This window comes from Gallinula chloropus (assembly GCF_964237585.1).
Source record: "Gallinula chloropus genome assembly, chromosome: 3".
In the NCBI taxonomy this organism is placed as follows: domain Eukaryota; kingdom Metazoa; phylum Chordata; class Aves; order Gruiformes; family Rallidae; genus Gallinula; species Gallinula chloropus.
The window spans coordinates 89,460,814-89,481,995 of record NC_140087.1 but is presented as its reverse complement, the minus strand read 5'-3'; the positions used below and the strand labels follow the sequence as shown (position 1 = coordinate 89,481,995).

At 40.6% G+C, this 21,182-nt stretch overlaps 1 protein-coding gene across 2 annotated transcripts in view; it reads right to left on the bottom strand.

Annotated features, from left to right (window-relative positions):
• Nucleotides 1–21,182, bottom strand: part of FILIP1 (filamin A interacting protein 1) — a 106,511-nt gene that overhangs the window by 59,003 nt on the left and 26,326 nt on the right. For both annotated transcript variants that reach the window (XM_084262068.1, XM_084262069.1), the window contains exon 2: nt 2,968–3,246. In XM_084262068.1, the coding sequence (XP_084118194.1) occupies nt 2,968–3,240 (273 nt within the window). In that variant the 5' untranslated portion in view covers nt 3,241–3,246. The remainder of the gene's footprint in view (nt 1–2,967; nt 3,247–21,182) is intronic.

The following is a 21,182-nucleotide window of genomic DNA, read 5'->3' as shown; positions in this document are numbered from 1 at the left end:
CAGTTCACTTGTTTCCCACTTTCCTTCAGAGAGGTTGTACTTGAGAGCTCTCCAGCCATGTATACTGTGATATTTTAATTGCCACAGCTTTGGTGGTTTACTTTTTCTCCTCTTTTGTTTTCTTACAAAATAAGGTCTAAGCTATGGTGACCTCAGCTGTTTATGAAAACCTTCCCTTTTCTATATTGACTAAGTGCACAGTGCCCAGCCAGAAAATCTGATGACAGGCAGATCTGAGTCCCACTTGGTCCTGGAGGCTAAGTTACATGCAGGCTACCCGAAGTCATTATAATAAAAAAACTCCAACCAACAAACAACCACCACCAACACCAAAAATCCCCCAAACCAACGTGAAATAAAACAAAAGAAACAAAAAAATGTAGGGCACATCTCCATGGTTTACTGGCACACTAATCTTCAAAATGAAGAGCTGGGACATCACATCTTCCAAACTAAGGACTCAGAATTGACAGCAATGTGGAATGGGTCTGTGTTTGCTATGTTGTTAGATTATGTGAGTAGTGAACTAAGCACATGAAGCATATATATACATTACCAGTTTACCCTGCTAACCCCATGGTTGTCATGACCAAATGACTCTCTGTGGCAGAGATGGCTGTTTGGGCTTTACAAGGCAGCGTCCCCCTGCTCTGCATTTGGTAGTGCAGGAGTAAGATCCCCCTTGCTCATGGCTGCTGAGTAAACAGTCGTGGTATTTTATGCCCTTTTTTTACTTCAGAAAATATTGGATCTCCCTACAGGTACAGCCAGCTGTTATTCTCAAAACAAAATCTTCTTACATATGCCTATATAACGTTTGCTTTGCCAGTATTGAAATGGCTTCAAAATAAACCCACAGGCTGATTTGTCAGTCCAACAAAATGCCAGCCAGCCACCAGAGATGTCCGAGCAGATCTGAAAATGAAAAGCCATGAAATGACTCAGTGCATTAGGTCACTGTGACAGCCAGGAGGTAATACAAGAGTATTTACTTTGGCTGGACTCTTCTTTGGCTCATCTTCATTTGTAGCATCTAAGCCAGCTCTCATCTCAAGCCAAAGTGCTGTAGCTTGCCCACTTCAGTAACGGTTCAACACAGGTACCAGGTAAAAAACAAGCTGAACTGGGGATTTTTAAAATGAAATTAAAAACTCCTATGAATCAAAAAGAATAATGATTCTCTTCCCTGCCTGGCAGCAAGGAGAAAAAGAACAGACAGTTCTTCTACAGTTACCAGTATGGTTGTCCTCACAATCCTCCCATGATGATGGGAAGCTTTCCGAGTACCTAACACCTCTATGGGGTCTTTATGTATGGCTATCCTGAAAAGTATTGTTCAGGACAGTGGGAGCATCGTCTTGGTGAGGATTTTCAGCCCATATTAGAGTACAGATGACAGCTATCCCCACTGTCCCCATAGGAACAAGAAGAACATGGGCAGTCCTTTAAAGGTTGTGTAACTCCCCCACAAAGTAAAAGACTACGGTGAAGACCCACATTTCCGTGTGTTGAACAGGAAAATTACTTACATATAAGAACAAAACCCACATTTATTCCCACCCAGGAAACATTAGTGACTCTCTGCCTCCCCTTTCCAGACCACAAAGGTGACTTCAGGGTAAATCTTTCTGAACAACATGAGTGTGACACATTTTTAAGAAGGTTTGGCTTTATTCAGTACTGGAGCTGCATGTTAGCCCTGTCTTTAGGAAGTGATGGATACAAGCTTTTGTACAAAGTAAAATAAAGCACAATAAACATGGACACTGTTCTGTAATGTTGTGGGTTGTTTTCTTTTGCAAAACTGCATTCAACAGGTTTTCTTGCTTTTTTACAGTTTTTCACAGTAAAATGGCCGTACTCTGTGACAAAATTGTTTAGTTTGAATGCTTATTGTCTGAAACTTGAAAGTACTTTCTGACAAACTGAGGGTGAATTATGTACAGGAAGAGTGATACTTAATGATAATTAATAAGATAAAATCTCAGAGTTGTGGTAATGGTGCAAATCAGATGACTCATATACTGAAGAAATTTAAGAAAAAATTGCTTCTTGCTTCTTGTAATCAGATAAGATGGTAACAAGTCCAACATTAAAGTAAAAAATTATATGAATGTTGGTTTCAGGAGAATAGTAAAGCCTTATATGAAATGCTAAATAATGATGGTTAACTAGAATAAAGAGAATGAGACAAAATTTTTTCACACAGATTGGGCTGTCCACAGGTTCAGTGAAAAATATCACTAAAGTGCAAACAAAAGAATGTATATATTTGGCAAGCAGTCCTACAACAAAAGGGCAGAAGTTTTGAAAAGCTGGAAGTCTTTGCATTGACTTTTTGAACTCCTGAGAGTTCAATGATGTATTGGCATTAAGAACAATCCTCACAACTGGATAGACATGTAGGAGGTGAGTGGAGCACAAGATCAGGCGGTCTGCCATCAAGGACTTACTACTGGGTCGAATAAACATGCAAACGAGGACAACTGAGAAAACTTACAAGCAAACACTACTCCAAGAAATAACACTACTGGGTTAGTGGTAGTTGCAGATAGAGACAATAAATAAAGCAGTATTTAAAACTATGGCTATAGTTTTCTTCAATATGAAGAAGAACTTTTTCACAGTGAGGATGACACAGCACTGGCTCAGGCTGCCCAAGGGGGTTGTGGAGTCACCAGCTCTGGAGATATTCAAGACCCATCTGGACACCTACCTTTGTGACCTGTCCTAGGGAACCTGCTTTGGCAGTGGAGTTGGACTCAATGATCTCTTGAGGTCCCTTCTAACCCCTACAATTCTGTGATTCTGTGAATCTAGACTGTTAAACACCAGCTCCCACCGCTCTCTCCTGATGATCCTTTGCCTGACATTTGCACATCCCTGTCAGTTGAGCCCTATGCTTTTTGGACACCATAAAAATAAATGGGTACATAGAAAATATAATTTTAAAGTTGTTTAATTTACCTGCAGTTCTCCTTCCATTATACTGAGGAGTTTTATCAAGTCCTCTTTAGAAAGCTCTATGGACTTCTTGTTCTTTCGTTCAGTAGGTCCAGGTGATTTTGAGTGCCGTTTGACAGTTGCTGAAACCATGACCTCATCTTCCTTCCGATGAGGTTTGTTCTTTTTCTTGGCATCCTCCTGAAGTTTCTCATTCTCTGGATGGCTGATGACAGGCTTGGAACTGGAGAAGTGCCCGTTAGACGAGCTTTCTCCACCTTGGTTTCGGGATCTCATCCCTACCTAGAAAGAAACAAACATAAAGATGCATTTATAAACAGAATTACTTAGGAAAAGCCACAGTGGAAATACTGCCTTTCAGAAGAAAAACAATCTTCTAAAAACTGAGAAATACTGTCATGCTCAAGGGAAAGCTCAACCATTTCAACAGCTCTGTGTGTGGCAGACAGTGAATGCAGGATATTAATAACAAATTTAGCAGAGTCTTAAACTAAAGGTAACCATGTTTTTCAGCATGCCAAGATGCTGATATGAGTTGAAATATATGGAACTAAAAAGTGATGCAGGGAAATGATAAAGAACATTTTCCAGTGTTCCTTTTCCTTCAGTCAACATTTTGATCACTCACAATTCATCACTATATAACAAAGCAGGTTAACTGGTTCTTACTTTAACGTGAGATTTACTTGAGAGACAGAAATGCAATTAAACTTTAGAAAAGCATATTCCTTGAGTACAAATTCCCTATGAGAGTGGAGTGACAATGCATGACAAAAAAAGGTCACTCTGTAGTTTCCCTGAGTGAAGCAGTGGTTTTATTGCAGGTAACCAAGAAAAATGGAAAATGCAGACCAAATCAAGTCATGGTTCCATCTTTAGCTAAATACTGCGTGAGATTATTAATCAATAAGTCCAGGAAAGTTGAAAAGAAGTTTAAAATAAAGAGCACAGAGGTCATGAATCCACTAAGAAGTAAACAGGCAAGACCACTGGATGGAGTCCTAGAAGATTCAGGATTTCCCCAGAAATGTCAGGTCATAGTTATCGAATGCTCACATCTCTCTCCTCTTAAGCACCTACACTGAACTCTCAGCCTATGTCTACCCTAGGAAATTAAACAGTGACAACAAATGTTCCTGAGCTTTGGCACTTGACCTATTGTATTGTACATTCCTTGGCACACTTCTGGTCCAGAAAAACTACCACTATCCCAAAGAGTTCCTGGGAACAATTCAGGAATTAACTCAGGCCAGGACCAGACACAGCCACCCTGTTCTGGAAGAGAAGAGAGCTTAGTGGTACAAGAATGGCTGGGCTGTGCTATTTGACCCCAGGGACTGAATGGGGATCCTGGAAATCTTTAGTTTACATGCAACAGAACCTTGGTGTCACACAAAATGTAGCTGCAAAAATTATCCTCCCTGTGTATCATCAAATAGTTGCTGATCCTTCTGCTGAATGCCATTCAGCAATATCAATTTAAACCACTTGCCCTTCAGATCTTTTAACATTTTTTTCTTTCTTACCCATTAGGCCTATTCAAGTTGTCATCCACACAATGCACCCAACTAAAACTAGCTTAATCTTCCTGTCTGCTGTCTTCTATGAACATCTCTCTCCGTTCTTTCACTGTGACCCTGTGGATTGGCTGTGGAGGTTGCTAGCCTTTAAAATCCCATTTATCCTGTAAGATTTCATTCTGTGACACAGACTAACAATGGCAGAGAAAACAGGGTCGGTTTATCATTTCATTACTTATCCTTATTAAACAGATCTGCAGAGGATACACAGCCATTTTTATATATGGACCCATATTGCCACCCTGTCACCTTCCCATGTTGTCTAGAAGTAGGCCTCTGTAATGATTTTGAGTGTTTATCTGTAGAAGACCTTGATTATTATTTATGATGAAGATAATTGTCATACAGAATACAAAGGCAAGAGTGAATTTAGGCCTTGTTAAGAGCCAAATTAAAATGTAAAAAATAAGCTGGTCTCCTAAAAATTAGATATTCTTTATCCTACTTGAAATTGCTTGCATAACAGACAAGGGAAAGCATCAGGAGTTCATGTTGTCTTACTCCAATTTACTTTTGTATATGGTCATATTTTCTGGTACTTCAATTTTTTGCTTAAATACAGTTTACCCATGATAGTCTAAGAATACTAGAAAGCAAGATCTGCACAGAGAAATGTCTTGCTTTAGATCAACTTCAGTTTGAACAGACCTAAGAAAGCTGAAGAAGAGTCTGTATGTCTGAAACTTGCCCAGTTTTTATATCAGTAGATCTAATGAATAATATTCCACTGCTTCCAAATCTTTCACTTAAATTCAACTCTGGAAGTAGTTTGCAGCGTGTACAATAGTCAAACAGATGCTTCTCAATGTCACTAACATCCCACGCTTTTCTGATAAGAATCTCAGAGAAGCAATTCAGTAGTGACAAGGAAAAATCCAAAATATATTAACTAATCAGCTTGGCTAATCTTACACTGGGCCTGCTACAGACTGCTACTTGCTTGTCTCGGGCCAGCATTATAAATCTCTTGCTCACATTAAACTTGCATTTAGGTAGCTTCACACTCTGCAGAAAGATTGTCTTTTTCTTAGAATTGGTTACTCGTGTTTTAACGTCATTATTTCAGTGGAATTCATCCAGCAGCATAAATGAAGAGAGAATTAGACCCAGTGTTTTTCAGTGAGAGAGTTTCACAATGAGATTCCTTGCATTTTAGGTCTGCTCCTATCCAAACAATATGTGATACAGGTATACAATGGCCTTTAACTTCCTGAATGCTTATGCAGTGTGTTTTTCATCAAACAGTTTGGATTAAACACATGAATTACGTTTTCTAAAAACAGATCTCCATTATAAGCATGAACAATACCTGAGAACCTCAGGAAATCTTTTAGGTCTCAGGTTTGTAATGGAAAAATAAACATTGTACTATGTTTCCTCTCAGATAGGGCTTTTCAATTTGTTTAACTTTAATGGGTTTTAAACTTTCCAACCATACTTCCTCTCAGGAGAGAGCACTTGGGATTCAATCTGTCTCTATTTTCCAAGTGTTTCCTTCTGAGTCCCTGTGGGTCACAGCCTCCAGCCACTTTCATCTCTACACTAAACCTATTTTTCATGGCTTACAGTGAATGGTTTCATGGGTCTGGAACATCCTACATGTTTTAAGAATAAATATTGCAAGTCTGTCTTACATATGTTTTCCAGTGGAAAACAGGTTATTACATTACAGTGTATTCTGCTTAGTAACATGCCGTGTTAGTGATTTCTCTGTTGTAAGATGACTCAACTGTTAGACCTGAGGTGCCAAATTAATTTTAAATTTAACTCATGACTAGTTGAGACACATCATCCACCTCAAGCATTGCATAATCAACCAGATGCACTTAACTGGATATGCTATACTTCATGAAAGGTGGTGTGTCGCGCTGTCACATCATAACTCAAGACAGCCACTTTGATCCATCTGTCCATGTGGGACCTGAGATAACAATTCATGAAGCCATGTAAAGATTGAGAAGTTGACTATAGGTTTAAAAGTATGCTAATAGAGAAATAAGGGATGCATATTTAAAGTGTGTTTTCACTTGATGTGAATCATAAAGGACAAATTATTTTTAATTTTTTTTTTTAATTCATTAATACAGCAGCAGAGCAGCTTAAATAACTGATCTGGACTTTTGCATTAACTAGCTAATTAGAATATGATTGTTGCTAAAGGAAGTCAAACTTAGCCTTTTAAAAACTTTCTTTAGCACTTGGAGATATTTTGCAGCAGGTCTTATATCATCTTAAGTGTGGCAGTCAGTCTGTCACTCTCAGGGACATTGCCCCAACAGCCTTTCTTTGTGTAGAAGCTTGCCAAAATCAGTGTAATGCTAACACCTACTCTGTCTTCAGTTAACAATTTTGATACTTTTCCAACACATTATCCAAACGTAAAAGCATTGTGTGCTGAAACCAGAGATGCAGGTGAACTCCACTTAAATGGTGACAGAAAGGGTCAAAGTTTTGATATTCACACATTAATTTCCAAGGAGCTTAAGGGCCAAAATCAATGGCATGATCCAGCTGTTGTGCTGTGCTCTAGGAATACAAAGCATCTGTAAGGATGACTGAGTTTTAATTAGAGCAGGTGAAGTAGCCAGAACGTACCAGTGATCTTGGCTGAAATGCTGTGTGCCAGAAAGGAGTGCTTAGCATTATCATTTTGGATATCCCATCTGTATTTCTGGTGGCATCATGATAAAGACGAAAAGTTTCTGGACAGTTACATGATATTATTGTGGTATGCAGACACCAAAGTCCCCAAACTTTGCCCATCTGTTGTTTCTCCAGGGTTCCAATGCTGATTCTGGGGACATTGCCAGTCCAAGACTGGCAACAAATGCCCTCCTGCTGTCTGCCCTGATCAAGTCTCTGTATCTTACACCATTCCTGATCTGCTGAAGGGATTGTGTTCCCTGAAGAAATAGCCAGCATGATTTATTATGACTTTAGCATTTAATATTTAACTCTACTGGGTTGGTGTTTTTCCCCCCTCATCATATTGCATATTAAACTGGAAACCTTTCAAACAGTCTCCAGTCAAACAAGAAGTCTTTATATGATCAGTCACCTTGATTTCGACATTTATTGGCTACTCGTTTCAGTATGTGCTCACAGCATTGGTACTTGGCATGGGAACTCCTCGGCCTTTCCTCTGTTAGATTCGTTTGTTAAGCTTTAAGCACAAAGGACAAATGCTATGATTATTTACTTGAGTCTGTATTGTTTTTCTGGGCATAGGTCCTTGATTTGCACAAGTTAGCAATCCATACAAGATTTTATGAAATAACCTTTATGTTACTTTGACATCAGGAGGAAATCTGTGAGGAATTCGCTGAGTAGGATGTCAGGAAAGGACAGGCTGCATGCTTTTCCAAACCCTTACCCTCTTGACAGCTCTCCCTATAACTCTTGAAACGACTGGTTGGATTAGACTCAGTTACTAGTGCTATCAGATAGTGCAAAAGCGTCTTCTTAATTAATGTGTAGTTCCTCCTACTAATTGGACATGCTGATTTTGGCTCTGTAGTGCTTATAATAACAACAACAACAATAGCAACAATGTTATAACACACACACACGCACAAGTTGTTTTACAGCCATGATATGGCTGTTGCCTTTGGCTATAAATTTGTATCCCAGAATTCAGTTGCAGATGTAACTAATTAAGATATCACATGGAATTGCCGGGTTTCTGACAGGCTAACAGTGTATTGTAGAGTCAATGCAATTGGTCTAATAGTGAGCCAAAACTGGAATTGTTTCTCAGCTGTGGCATTGGGAACTGTGTGTTGGGGAACTGTGCCCTTCAAAGGCTCTGCTACGCAGGCATTCGGAGCGGAGCCAAGCACTGCGCCCAGTACACAGGGGAGATGTTGCTGGGAGTGCAGGCACCGAGCAAGCCAAATCTCTACCCAGTGATTACTGAGAGATGTGTAACAGCAGGAGCAAAAAAGAAGTTAAAATACACTCAAAATGGAGAACAAGTTATGTAAAACCTCCATCAGGTCTGAAACACCCCATAAATGAGGAAGAAAGATGGAAATTTTTTTAAACAGTATCAGTCTGTATCTGCAAGTAGTAGATACCCACAAAATACACAACTAAACAAAAATACAAAAAGATGACACCTTCTCAGCTGTCAGGAAGAGAGGAAAATACTGACCTTGCTGGCTTAGAAGTCCTCAGCAGGGAGGACGGTGAGGGAGGACCTTATTGCCACCTACAATTACCTGAAAGGTGGTTGTAGAGGGATGGGTGTTGGTCTCTTCACCCAAGCGACAAGCAACAGAACAAGGGGAATGGATCCAAGCTGTGCCAGGGCAGGCTCAGATTAGACATTAGGAAAAAATTCTTCACCGAAAGGGTTATCAGGCACCAGAACAGGCTGCCTAGGGGGGTGGTTGAGTCACTGATCCTGGATGTATTTAAAAGACGGGTAGATAGGGTGCTCGGGGATATGGCTTAGTAGAGGATATGTACTGTTGGACTCAATGATGTCAAAGGTCTTTTCCAACCTAGTGATTCTGTGATTCCTCAGCAAGGACCATCCCAGATGGGGATGTGTAGCTTTAGCCTCAAGGGGTTCAGATAGTCAGAATTAAGGCTACATGGCCTCAGTGCTGTGGCTTTTGGAGGACAAACATGTAGGGATGCAAGTGTTCACACCACCTCAGAGACTGATAGAGACTGATTAAAATTATTAGTTTTATTTTTAGTTATTCCTAACTATTTGTTATTCCAGGGTGTTTTCCTGGATTCTTAAAATATTCATTATTATACTTTTGTCTGACTTGAAGAAATAAAAAGGATTCATGCTACCAAGAGGTTGCCATAGGACAAGGTAAGAGCTGACTATTGCATTGTGCAGAGGCGTGCTGAGCAATGTTGTCCAGTAGAACTTGGAAGCTGCATGAAACAGACATAGGTCAGACTCCTGACTGTGCAATAGCCAAACACTGCCATGCCAAGGGAACGCAGACCTCATTCTTGGTTTTGATCTTGCAGATGACTCCAGCGCTTGTTTCAGTCATACCGGTCAGAGGAGAACGCTAAACCAAATCACTAATATGACTAACATGATGAAGAATAGAGCAAATATCTTCCCTTAGCAATCCTGGAATTTCCTAAGTTTCTAAACATTCATTCCTAGAGCACTAATCCATTGTGCTCTTTAACCCAACCTCCCCCCCAGTCTCTTGCCCTCATATGCATCACAACTTATTTGCAAGAGCAAAGAAGAGAAGGTCTCCATTCCTTCTGACAGTATTATACACTACCTGTGTGCTTGTGTGAGAACATGTGAGCTGCTTGCCCTTATTGGGAGTATTGGCACAAATGTATGGATACTTTATGAACCAGGGAAATTCTACAGCTGGAATAACTAAACCACAGGACTGTAGTTCTTACACAGACTAGAAGATGTGTGGCTAGTCCAGATGCATAACACCACTACTGCTGTCATCCTTTCACCTGATTTTCTTGCTGCACCAGAAAAGCATGTGCTCTGCAGGTGTTGGGAGCAGCAACACCCAAGTACAGGTGCTGAGCCTCATGTGCTGAACAAGAGATGTTCATTTTATACTGCTGATGCTACCTCCATAGTGAGGTTTGCACCAGCTGCATTGGGAGTGCTGCTTGGTGGTCTCCCCCCCACCCTGTAAGCCCTTTGCCAGATGCAGCAAATTGGGCTGGTCCCTGGACTGCACCCACTGCCTCTGGTCAAGTGACGGGGAGAGGCCACAGCACTGCTTGGGGAAGCATGGGCTGGAAGGAGATACTGGCCCGTGGCAGACAGATGTCACGGTATCTCCCTCATTTTGTCATGTCATACAGGGAGTCTCATCAGTGGAAGAAACTTGAGTCTTTTTAATTACGAGAAAGAAGGAGAATTTTTCACTGTTAAGGGTGTCAGACAAAAATGCAGTGACTGTTTTAGATGCAGGACACAGATTATTTTCTTCTATCGAGTCACTGTTATCTCATTATTCACTAATCTGTTTTGGTGAAGAGAACTTTTTATGCTGCTTGAAAATCAGTTTTAGAAAGTAAGAAAGTTATAGCAAACACATTTGCTGAGGTGCATACAGCACAGGAATCAGCAAAGCCCTCTTGCTTTATCGAAGATTTATTTTATAGCTTCTAAAATTGGTTCTTGTAACAGTGGAGCATAGTAGCATACAGACTATGTTCACCAAGGATTATATCAACAATAGTTCCTCTGCTTGAAAAAGAGAAATGAGAGGAAAAAGCATGAATGCATTTCCAAGAAGAAAAGGATTTGTGAAAATTCCATATCCAGGTGCCGTTCTGAATAGATACAATCTGTGTGAAAGCAGAAAAGGATTTTACAAAACTCAAAGAGGAAACCCAGTCATCATTAAGGCAGATTTATACCACTTTAACACCATTTTCTTAATTCCAAGATAAACTCTTCTCTGGCTAAATTATGTCAGAGATTTACAAAGAATAGAGTTTATGCTGGTACAATTCCATTAATTTTGTCATTTTCAGGGAAACTTGTGGTTTCAGCTGGAGTACTTTTAATGAGTAATGCATGCTGACCAACTAAGGAGTAACATAGACTTGTTTCACAAAGATTCGTGTTTCCCAGGCTTCATCTGGAAAAACATCTTGGATGCATGAGGTATGAGGAATGATAAGCTATTAGATCATCATCTAGTCAAAAAAACCCACCGCTTTTATATATCGCTCTACCCGTGTTTTGATTACTGTGCTTCCCAGCTGCCAGAAAGTACAAACAGGAGTCACAGAGAAGAGACAGCTCAAGTAGCTGACACCACTAGACAAACATGCTGCTAGGTCTGACAAGAGTTTAGATATTTATTCTCTGGAGTGGCTATGTGGCTGAAAGGGACTGGCCAGACGCAGGGTACGTTAACTGCCTGTGGTGCAGCCTTTCTAGCACGTTTCAGCTGAGCTGGGAGACACGGGAGTAGGTTGGTTTCCATTCATCTTTTTCCAGCCATCAGTGTCCTGTGCCCAGGATACATGAAGGAAAAGCATGGCTCCCTGGAGAAAAGAAATGCCTGTGATTTCTGGGGCTGCGTACCTTGCACCCAGCTGATGGAACTGATGGAACTCATCTCCCTTGTTTTTTTCAGCCTGAAGAAAAGGAGGCAGAGGAGAGACTATGGCTTCCTGACAAGGGGCAGTGAAAGGGCACTGATCTCCTCTCTTTGGTGACCAGAGATAGAATCCGAGGGAACAGTATGAAGCTGGGACAGGGGAAGTTTAGCTTGGATGTTAGGAAGAGGTTCTTTACTGAGAGGGTGATCTGGCACTGGAACAGGCTCCCCAGGGAAGTAGTCACAGCACTGAGCTTGACTGAGTTCAAGGAGCATCTGGACGATGCACTCGGACAGCTGCTCTGACTTGTCTGTCTCTTATGTGGAGCCAGGAGTTGGACTCAATGATCCTTATGGGTCCCATCCAACTCAGTAGATTCTATGGTTCTGTGATTCTAAGATGCAGACACCCCTTGAGCACTGTGCCCTATCACGATTCTTCACATGTTTTACAACTTTCCACCCTTCTGAGTTACGCCATCTCAACTGGAAATCAAACTGCGAACTCCACGTGAGAACAAAGCTAGCAATGTCACCATTAGTTTCAGTCCAAACCCACTAAACATTTGTTTTATCACCTGACAGCCAGAACGTGCCTGGAAAATGGTAGGAGAGGCGATGCAGATTAGCTGGCCTACCAAAGGTTTTTCACTCCTGCAGATGGGTAATCTTTGGTGTTCCGTAAGCATTAGTCATTTCTTTTTGTTGACAGCATGGAACCAAGCTGGTAACCTGCAAGGTCAAATATATTGTGGACTTATGAACCATTCTATATCTCTCATAAGTAGTTCCTAAAGACCACTGCTTCTATAGCAATGTATTTTCTGTTTCCAAGGTGGCAGGAAACTGCTGAAAGTAGCAACAGACAGGAGCAAGCTGATAATCATCACAGCTCTTGCCTCTGTCCTATCTTTACATTGACCAAGAAAAATACCTAAAACTAATAGATCACTGAAGGAACACAGCATGGAAAAATATGTCATCCTGTGGTCCTTGCAATCCTACTTTAATGGAGGAATGAAATAGGAAATGCAATTAGGAAATGAGTAAACTAACTCTTATTAGCTTTCCACAAAATCTATTTCAACTTCTCACTTTAAAACTATTTTTTTATTTGAACATTAACTTGGATTTTAACAAGTGTGAGACAAGACAAAAAGCTAAATGCCCCAAAAGCAAACATCAGACTTTGGGCTGAGGGGAGTCTCTTGCTGACCAGACATGAATCGTGAATCCCATATTCTCAGTAGCCATGAGCTGCACGGTGCTGATTTTGCTGAAAACAGAAAGCAACTGTAGCTACATTTTACATCTGAATAATTTATCTTCCTTTTTTCTTAGAAAAATAGCAAAAATAATCACAATGTAGATACCATTACAGATTTTACAGCAAAGGGAAAAAAATTTATACACAAGACCTGTATCTTCTACAAATATTGTCTCCAAGAGACAAGAGTGCAAAAACACATCTGCAGCATCTCAAATTTCAGCTGTCAACCAAAGCAGGGAGCAAGTTCCAAATCTCTCTCAGTGACTCTTTTGTAGAAAGTTTCAGTTGTTGATAGACAGAGAGTACCAGCTTGCACACAAATGCCCGGGCGTTTTGGTGAGAGGTGAATTTAACCCCCTCCATAAGATTGGGCTGCCTTCCACCTCCCAAAAAAGCTCCTCCTCTGTGAAGTTTAACTGGTTTCAAAGCAACGAGTTAAAAATAGTCCCTGATACTAAATGTGCCCTTGAGTTTCACTATCAATTTTGGTAGTTTTACAAAAATATTTTTCCCTTTGGGGAAAAAAAAAAAAGTAAAAAAAGGAAGGAATTCTCTGGCTTCACGTATACTGGAGATTAACATGTCCAGGACTGCTCCCTGACTGTGAGGCCAGCTGTCCTGGAAAATCCTTCAGGCTCTTAAGCCCTTTTAGCATCCATAACATGCTGGCTGCATCCATGCTGCCCCCTGGGAATTGCTCCTAGCCCATGCTGACTCCCAAAACACGCTCTGAAATTGTTCTGGAGGGTGTTAAGTGGTCTGGTCAAAACTGTACCAGGGACCACTCAAACAGTTTAATGAGAGTAGAGACGTTCACCTTCCAGAATCTGTGCTCATGCCCTGGCACTGTTTAATTTACAGCCTTGCCTTTCCACAGCCTGCTCCTTTACAAACAAAGGAAATGGAAAACTAATCAGCCATGCAAAGGAAAAGTGCAACTCACCATGAACACAGAGTCTGTGGAAAGAAAATGAGGGGAAGGTGGTGGGAAAACAGAAAATAATCTGTAGGTTTTTAAGTAAGTTAAGTCAGGGCACACAGAATTATATCACTTATTCTAGGGGCATATTTTTAAGTTGCTACTGAAGGATGGTCTGGAGATAGAGCAGGGGTTGGGAGGAGACAGGGCAGCTGAAGCACAGCATCCTTCTTTCTCACCAGGCTTCTCCTGTCTTTTGCTGTGCTCTGTGGCACCAACTTCTGCTTCATGTCCCTGATAAGAGGAATAGCATTTGCATTATTCAAAGCCCTGGTCTTCACTGTCAGTACTGTTTGAAAGGAGGCAAAAGCAGAGGAGAGTCTTACTTCATTCCTGGCAGTGCCAGCCCAGGGACTGTCATTATTTCCCAGTAACCCTGCGGGCTTTCCGCTGACTTCAGAACTTGTGACAAAGAAAGTAAAGAAGCAAATGTCAGCCTAACTGGTATAAATAATGCCAGGGAGGCCAAAAACCTGCAGATACCTCACCTGGGCATTGCAAACGGCCTCATCCACTTTAATAGCTTTCATGTATAGAATCCATATTTACGTGCCTCTTCTAATGTCTTGGTTTCAAAATCCCTAGACTATTTCTTCATTTGAAAAGAATGAAGTTAAAGAGTTACCCAGCATCCACAGGTTGAGCTGGCTTTGATCTTTTTCTGAACAGCCTGTCAATGTTAATCTGCTCAAATCATCACCTGGCTTTTTAGTTCAGAGAGAGAAGTCAGGCTAAGCTGAAAACACAGCATAGCCACTTTGAGCAGGGAAGGACAAGAGAAGGAAGAAGCAAATAAATGTCTCCACATGGGCTTGGTCTCGCATTAACATAACTAAAATTACCTGCTGCCAGATCCAAGTCACTTTAATGTCTGTGGCTTCTTAAAACACAGTTTCAACAGGGATAAAATCAAAGTGAATTGTATTTGTCTTGTTGCAACTAGCCAAATGCCCTACCTTTCTTAACTTTTTTTAAAAGGTTGAATTTTCTCTTCCCACCCTCTCCCCTCCCCTACTAGGATAGAGTAAAATGTTAGTGGTTTTTCTTAGAAAGTAATTTCAGCTCAGAGCCACGGAAAGAGCTGCTACAAATGGTGTGGGTGTTTTACAAGCCTACATGAAGACAAAATCGTCTGCACTGGCACGAATTCACGCTGCTCAGCTTTAAGTATCTTACTTGTGTGACTGAGCTAGGAGTTTAGGTTTCATCCATAATTTGCACTGTCTTTGAAATGGACACTGAGCTCTCTGAGGCTATGTTAAGACTTCAGGCCTGTCCTCATCCTCAGTCATGCAGCTCCTGTGGCCATGGCAGAAGCCCATCATAACTCCTGTCTATCAGGGAAAGCACCACCTGATTTTCTTTCCATGGAAAAAGGTGCTGGGCAGAAGGTGGTGTTGCTCCAGCCCCACTGTGAGAGGACACAGTTGGAGAACACAACTGCATCTTGACCCTGGGATGTGGTGGGAGGTCTCAGATTTGCCCTTCTGAGCCATCGCAGACCTCTCTAAAAAGGTTGTGCTCCTAATTTGGGCACATCAGTAAACTGACTGATAAACTGGGGCTGGATCCATAAACGCATTATCACAAGGGTGGATTTTGCTCTTGGGTGGGGAGGCAATAGCAGGTATTTGGCACCTTGTTATCAGCATCTGACACAGTGCTATACTTGGTGGCAAATGTGAGGACAGGACAGAGGCTGTGGGACTGCATCATCCACCCCTCAACAGTCCCTGTTATAACCAACCCTGTAGACTCTGGGGTAATGAAGTTGCAAACTCAAGTATCTTGTGATGTTGGGATGGATTTTCTACAACACATCAGCACCCAGACCACTGCTGCAGGGACACCTCTGGCTAGAGAGGAGCAGAGAACCCAGTATTTCTAAAAAGGACTGACAAGAGTAAAAAGCTCACCCTTACTGAGATACCTAACTGGGAAATGACCTCATTTGACTCCCCAGCCACAGCTCTTTGTGCTGAACTCCCTTTCTTGTGAAGAAAAGTGGGAGGAATTTGGCCATTATTGCCCAAAACAAGTATATTTAAGAAACAGCAATAAACAATAGATTGATGCTAATTTTTTTTAGTTAGAGAAAATGAAACTAGAGACACATTTTAATAATTAAGGCAACTACGAAAATAATTAATCATAAAAATGTTCAAGTTCCTAATTCCAATGAGAAGGTGGGATGACAGAAAAGCAATCTGAGTCTCATCTTGCTGGAGGGAACTGGTAGGTGCCTCTAAATATTAAAGCATCGCTGGGTCTCTCAATACAAATCTAAAAGACTGATTTGACTTCTCACAATGATTCCAACAAGTTTGGACATCATCAAAAAAAGAGGGGGGGGGAAGAGGAATATACAGATGGCATTTGACTGGTAAATTAAGGAAGAAAACGGGTAAGAAAGCAGCATATAAATAGAGAAATAACTGTTTTCTTTATTTAGTGAAAAACTGTCTGACCTAGCAGTTATGTAATGTCTCAGCATTACTTAATTGTTTACTTAAATATTTTTCAGCTTCCTTCAAGGAAGTTTAGGTGACTGAGAAATTACTTTGGGCTGCTTCTCCTGTGCATGTGTGGTGGATCCATGGCCTTGGCAAGGACCTGCTGCGGTCAGTGTTGGCAGCTCTGTCACATCTTGGCTCTGTGAGAAGCAAGCCAGACCCTGCACTGCCCAGGCAGCTGCTTTCTTAGGTGTAAATTCTAATTACAGTGAAATCTTTAGTTTCACCTCTGACTTGTTCAAAATGGTATTGTTACTGCTTTTTAGCTTCACATCTGCAGTCTGGGAAAAGGAAGATTAACCAGCTTTCCTCTGGTGAGGATGCAAATTCACTTCTCATCACATTAAGGTGCTATATTTAGTTATCTTCAGAAACATGATATAACAGAAAATACCCTCACACGCGCATTTCACATACTGTTTTGCTCCTGGTGAGGATAAACCTCTCTCGAGTTTCTATCCCTAGTGACAATGTCAAAGTGAGCTCTGAGTGCCACCTCTTTCCTCTCAATATTCACTGCATAGGCCACAGAGAAGAGCTTTTCCTTATCTGTTTTTGCCTGCATGCAGGAATTTCAGAGGGGAAAGCAGTTTTTTCAGACCTGCCCAGCTGAAAGTGAAAGGGCAGCTCTCCAGAGCACCCAGTAGCCAACTGGTAAGCACAGCTGTACGGAAAAAGCAAGCTCAGACTAACAGGCTGAGCCTCCGCTGTATATATACACCGAGGACACTTCACAAGGCTTTCAGAAAAGCCAGGACAAAGTCCTTGTGTTGGATAAATATTTCCTTACTGAATTATTTAGAGTATTTTCTATCTTTAAACCCAAAAGACTCTGCTGAACTAAATGTAATTTGATGAATACATACATCTGTTTATTCTTACAATATTTATCAGCCAGGAAATCAATTTAAATTCATCAGTTCATGTTCATTTCTATTCTGTTACACTTTTATGAGCACAGCGCTTTAGGATTTGTATATCTTTCTCTTAGAAAGATTATTAAATTCATTCAACCCCCCCCCAAAAAAAAACCAACCCTGTTTGCCTCCATATTAAGTTCTGTAACTCATTTAATCAGAGCTAATTCCAAAATCTGGCATCCATTGACTGCATGCCAAACAAACAGCGTAACTTAGATCATAGTAAAAAAAAAAAATCAGTCAGCAGTTTGTCAGTTGATTCCAGGACTGCAAAACTGACCTGGTATGAAATAGCCATATTTAGACAATCTCTGTAGAGCTGGGAGGTTGCCATGTGCTTGACCTAAGGTGGCTGTCATGCTTTGCAAAAGAAGAAAAATCTTTATTATAATTTTACTTACTGATACAAATTACAGATTACTTTCTGGCATCAAGGGAGAACAAAAGCCTGCACAGAAAAATGCTTGGCAGCACGCTCCAGCACGGTAGCGTGGCACTAGAAACTGTCTGGCCGTGCCCCACGGAGAGCAGCGAACACTGAAGATCCGACAAACCTCGGAGCTGGTGAAATAAGCACATGTGTCAAAGATAAAGCATTATAATTAGAGGGATAGAGCAACCTAGAAAATAAAACTATTGTCAGGACACAGCGTTTAGTTTGATGGCACCAGACAACACGGGCTGGTGTGCCAGAAGCAGGCTTAGCTCCCCTGCCCACTGCTCAGCCAGGGTATGAAGTAATGTTATGCAAACAATTTCTGCAGGTAGCCAAACACATGACATTATCTCTATTTAAGTAAGCAAGAACAAGGCTGGAAAGTTTTGTTTTAAATACTTGTCACCGACTAATCTCTTGTACCTTGAAGATACATTTCTAGAAAGGAAAAAAAAAACCAACCCAACAATGAGAACTGTTCTTATATTGTATCTTCCAAACAAATATTAGAAGTGCAAATTCATTAAGCTTTCACTAACCTCAGAGAAACTTTCCAAATTACTCTAAAGGTGAAGGATTAAGTAAATGGCTTGTTGAAGTAATGGAACAGTTATTTGACTTCATAACACACAAATATTTTTAAATAAAAAAAGATAATACTGCGGAGATAGTTTTTTTTTTTTTAAATTTGGCTTAAAAGTTCCATAACTAGAAGCACATCATTAGTAGTCTGAACTTACATCAGCTTTGTATCAGAGAAAAAAAAATGTTTTGTCAGTGTAATATTACTAGCTAAAATAGTAACCACACAAATTTAAGAAAATAACTTATCTATGCCGAGTTGATAGAAATTAGCTTTAGGAATGGCAATTTAAGGACGATTGTATGATTTATTGCAGGTTTCAACCAACTAAAAATAGAAAAGCTGTACAAGCCATAAAAATTGCACAATGTACAACTTTCTGTTCCAGGAAGATTGTGTTTGCAATCCTTGACTACAAACGCAGTTGCTTTCAGACTCTTGAGATAGATCTTCTGGGGCCATAATTAATATAGACTCTCCTGAGGTTACCACATGAGTCAGGCATTTTAAAATATGTCATTGGGCTTAAAGCTGTGAAATCTTTGCAAAATGAGTTAACAATAGCCTCGCAGGTATTGAGCTGGGTTCACAATTTCAAAGTGTGTTCCAGCACCATGAGGCACTAAAGACTGGAAATGAAGGAAGGTTACTGCATGGCCAGTGTGATACTAAGCAGTGGAGCTTCTGAAAGACAGGCAAAATCCCCGATGAATATTCTGAGACACCCAGTAGGGTGACAAAAACCAGCAGTGCCTTCTGAAAAGTTCCTTGTTATGCTAGCTCGTTAACTCAGGATGCTATTAACTCACGCTAAAAATGTTCAGGGAGAATAATGTAGATGCAGGATGCTCTAGGTAATCCTCAACAGTCCCTGAGGGCTTTGACAGCTTTGCAGTTCAGATGCGCCTTTGAAAGCCAAGCCATGACGTAAGTCATTTTGGTCACCTCTTGGAGCTGACATCTGCAGGAAGCTCGAGTGTTGCTTTCCCGCCCTGTTATTGTAACGGCCCCTTCTGAACGTGATTGATTTAGGAGTTAGTCACACTGCACGCAGTCTGCCGGCTGCAGACTCCAAGCTGCTCAATGAGGATGCATGACCTCCGTGGCTGGCAAGCTGGGTAACCTGCAGAACAGCAAGAGCTATGGACCAGCTTCTCTCACAGCCCACAAAGAAAAAAGGGCAAGCTGGGGACATTGTGACAACTCCAAATACCATGGAGATGTTAGCAGACAGGGAGGGAACCGGGCCTGTTGCTATTGGAAAACTGGAGATGTTGCAGGGAATATGGGTGACAGAGATGTGATGCTGGAGGGATGCAAGATTTCGTGTTGATAAAAGCTCATTCATGCATTTGATTAGTTTACATTCAAATTCAATTCAAAGAATTTGAATCCGCCTTGTGGATTCACTGAATTCTGCCCTGACCTCAAGTCTGCAACATGGTTATGGCACAAGGAAAGTTTGGGAGGTCAAACCCACTTCAGAGACAGCTAGCATGGAAAGATCAGAGCCAACGGATCTGAGCAGTGGTATGTCCTGGCAGGATCAGCAGCAGGACTGGTGGTGCCACAGGGCTTTTGAGGGCCCTGCAACCATGGAGCTCTTTCCTTTGGCAAAACATGTGGTCAGGGAGAACATGGTGTTCTGGAAAGCTGTGATCTTTTTAAAGAAAACAGTAGCAATTCTGTTCAACTCTGCAGACCCACTGTTATTTAAATCACTTTTATGGTCCTAATAACAATGTAGTCATACTAGGGACATTACCATTTAAGGAATAAAGCAGGACTACTACAGTTTAAGTAATAGCAGTTAGAACAGTGTATGACTTGTTTCCCCATTATTTCTTAATATACTGTATGCAAATTCTTGCAAAATATTAAATACCAACGTTGTATTTGTAGATTGTTTTTGGTCCTTGCTCTGAATTAAAAGAATGAGATTTTTTGGATTATAAACAACACAAGGTTAGATATAATCATGAAATTTTAACTGGCTGTAATCACAGTTAAATTAATGCAAACACAAGTATTCTTGGTTTTATAGAAGGAAAAAAAGTATTTATTGATAAATGCTTTAATTTTTTTGAAAATTTGTTTAGGAAACTTCAGTTTGAACAGCTAGTTTATGTTAAAACTGAGCAATTATTTGTTCGCTTGTTTATTTATTTATTAATAGAAAGCTTTTCCTATAATTGCAAGAATTCAGGTTATCACACTGTTGAACCCACAAGCTCACACCTGGTATGACAGTTTACAAGAAAGTAGAGATAATTTGTAAGAGACACATGGGATTTACAAAAATTACTTCTTTGCCCTACAAAATGTTTGTCCTTCAAAAATGTCAGTGAGAGTTCTCTCATTAATTTGAGCAGAGGAAGGCTCAAGTCTATTGGCTTTAAAAGTTAATGTGTAACTATGCAGAGCTAGTAAAAGAAAATGAGCCATGTTTTCACAACAAAGAGCTTTGTTTTCAATGCAATTCACAAAATATAAGAAACAAAGAATAGTTTCGTGTCAAGTCACTCATACTAATTGTTAAGATTACAAAAAGGATGGACCAAGGCTTAATGAGTCCAATCCCAACCTCATTTGTCTTGACTCTTCTGAGTTTAAAGCAAGTACTCTGGATTTTCTCAGTCTAAATAAGATTCAAATCTGATGTACTGAATGCAAAATAAGTAGTGTTGCTCGTGATTTGCAGGAACCTTTTTCACAGGCACTTAGAAGTACTTTCTTTAAAGTTTATATTGTTTTAAAGTCACCTTACAAGTGTAGTAACTACACCTAAATCTTCCCAAGAGGAGACATCCTGGAACACAGGATTTCACTAATTTAGATCCCCTGATGTTTTGTCAAGCAGG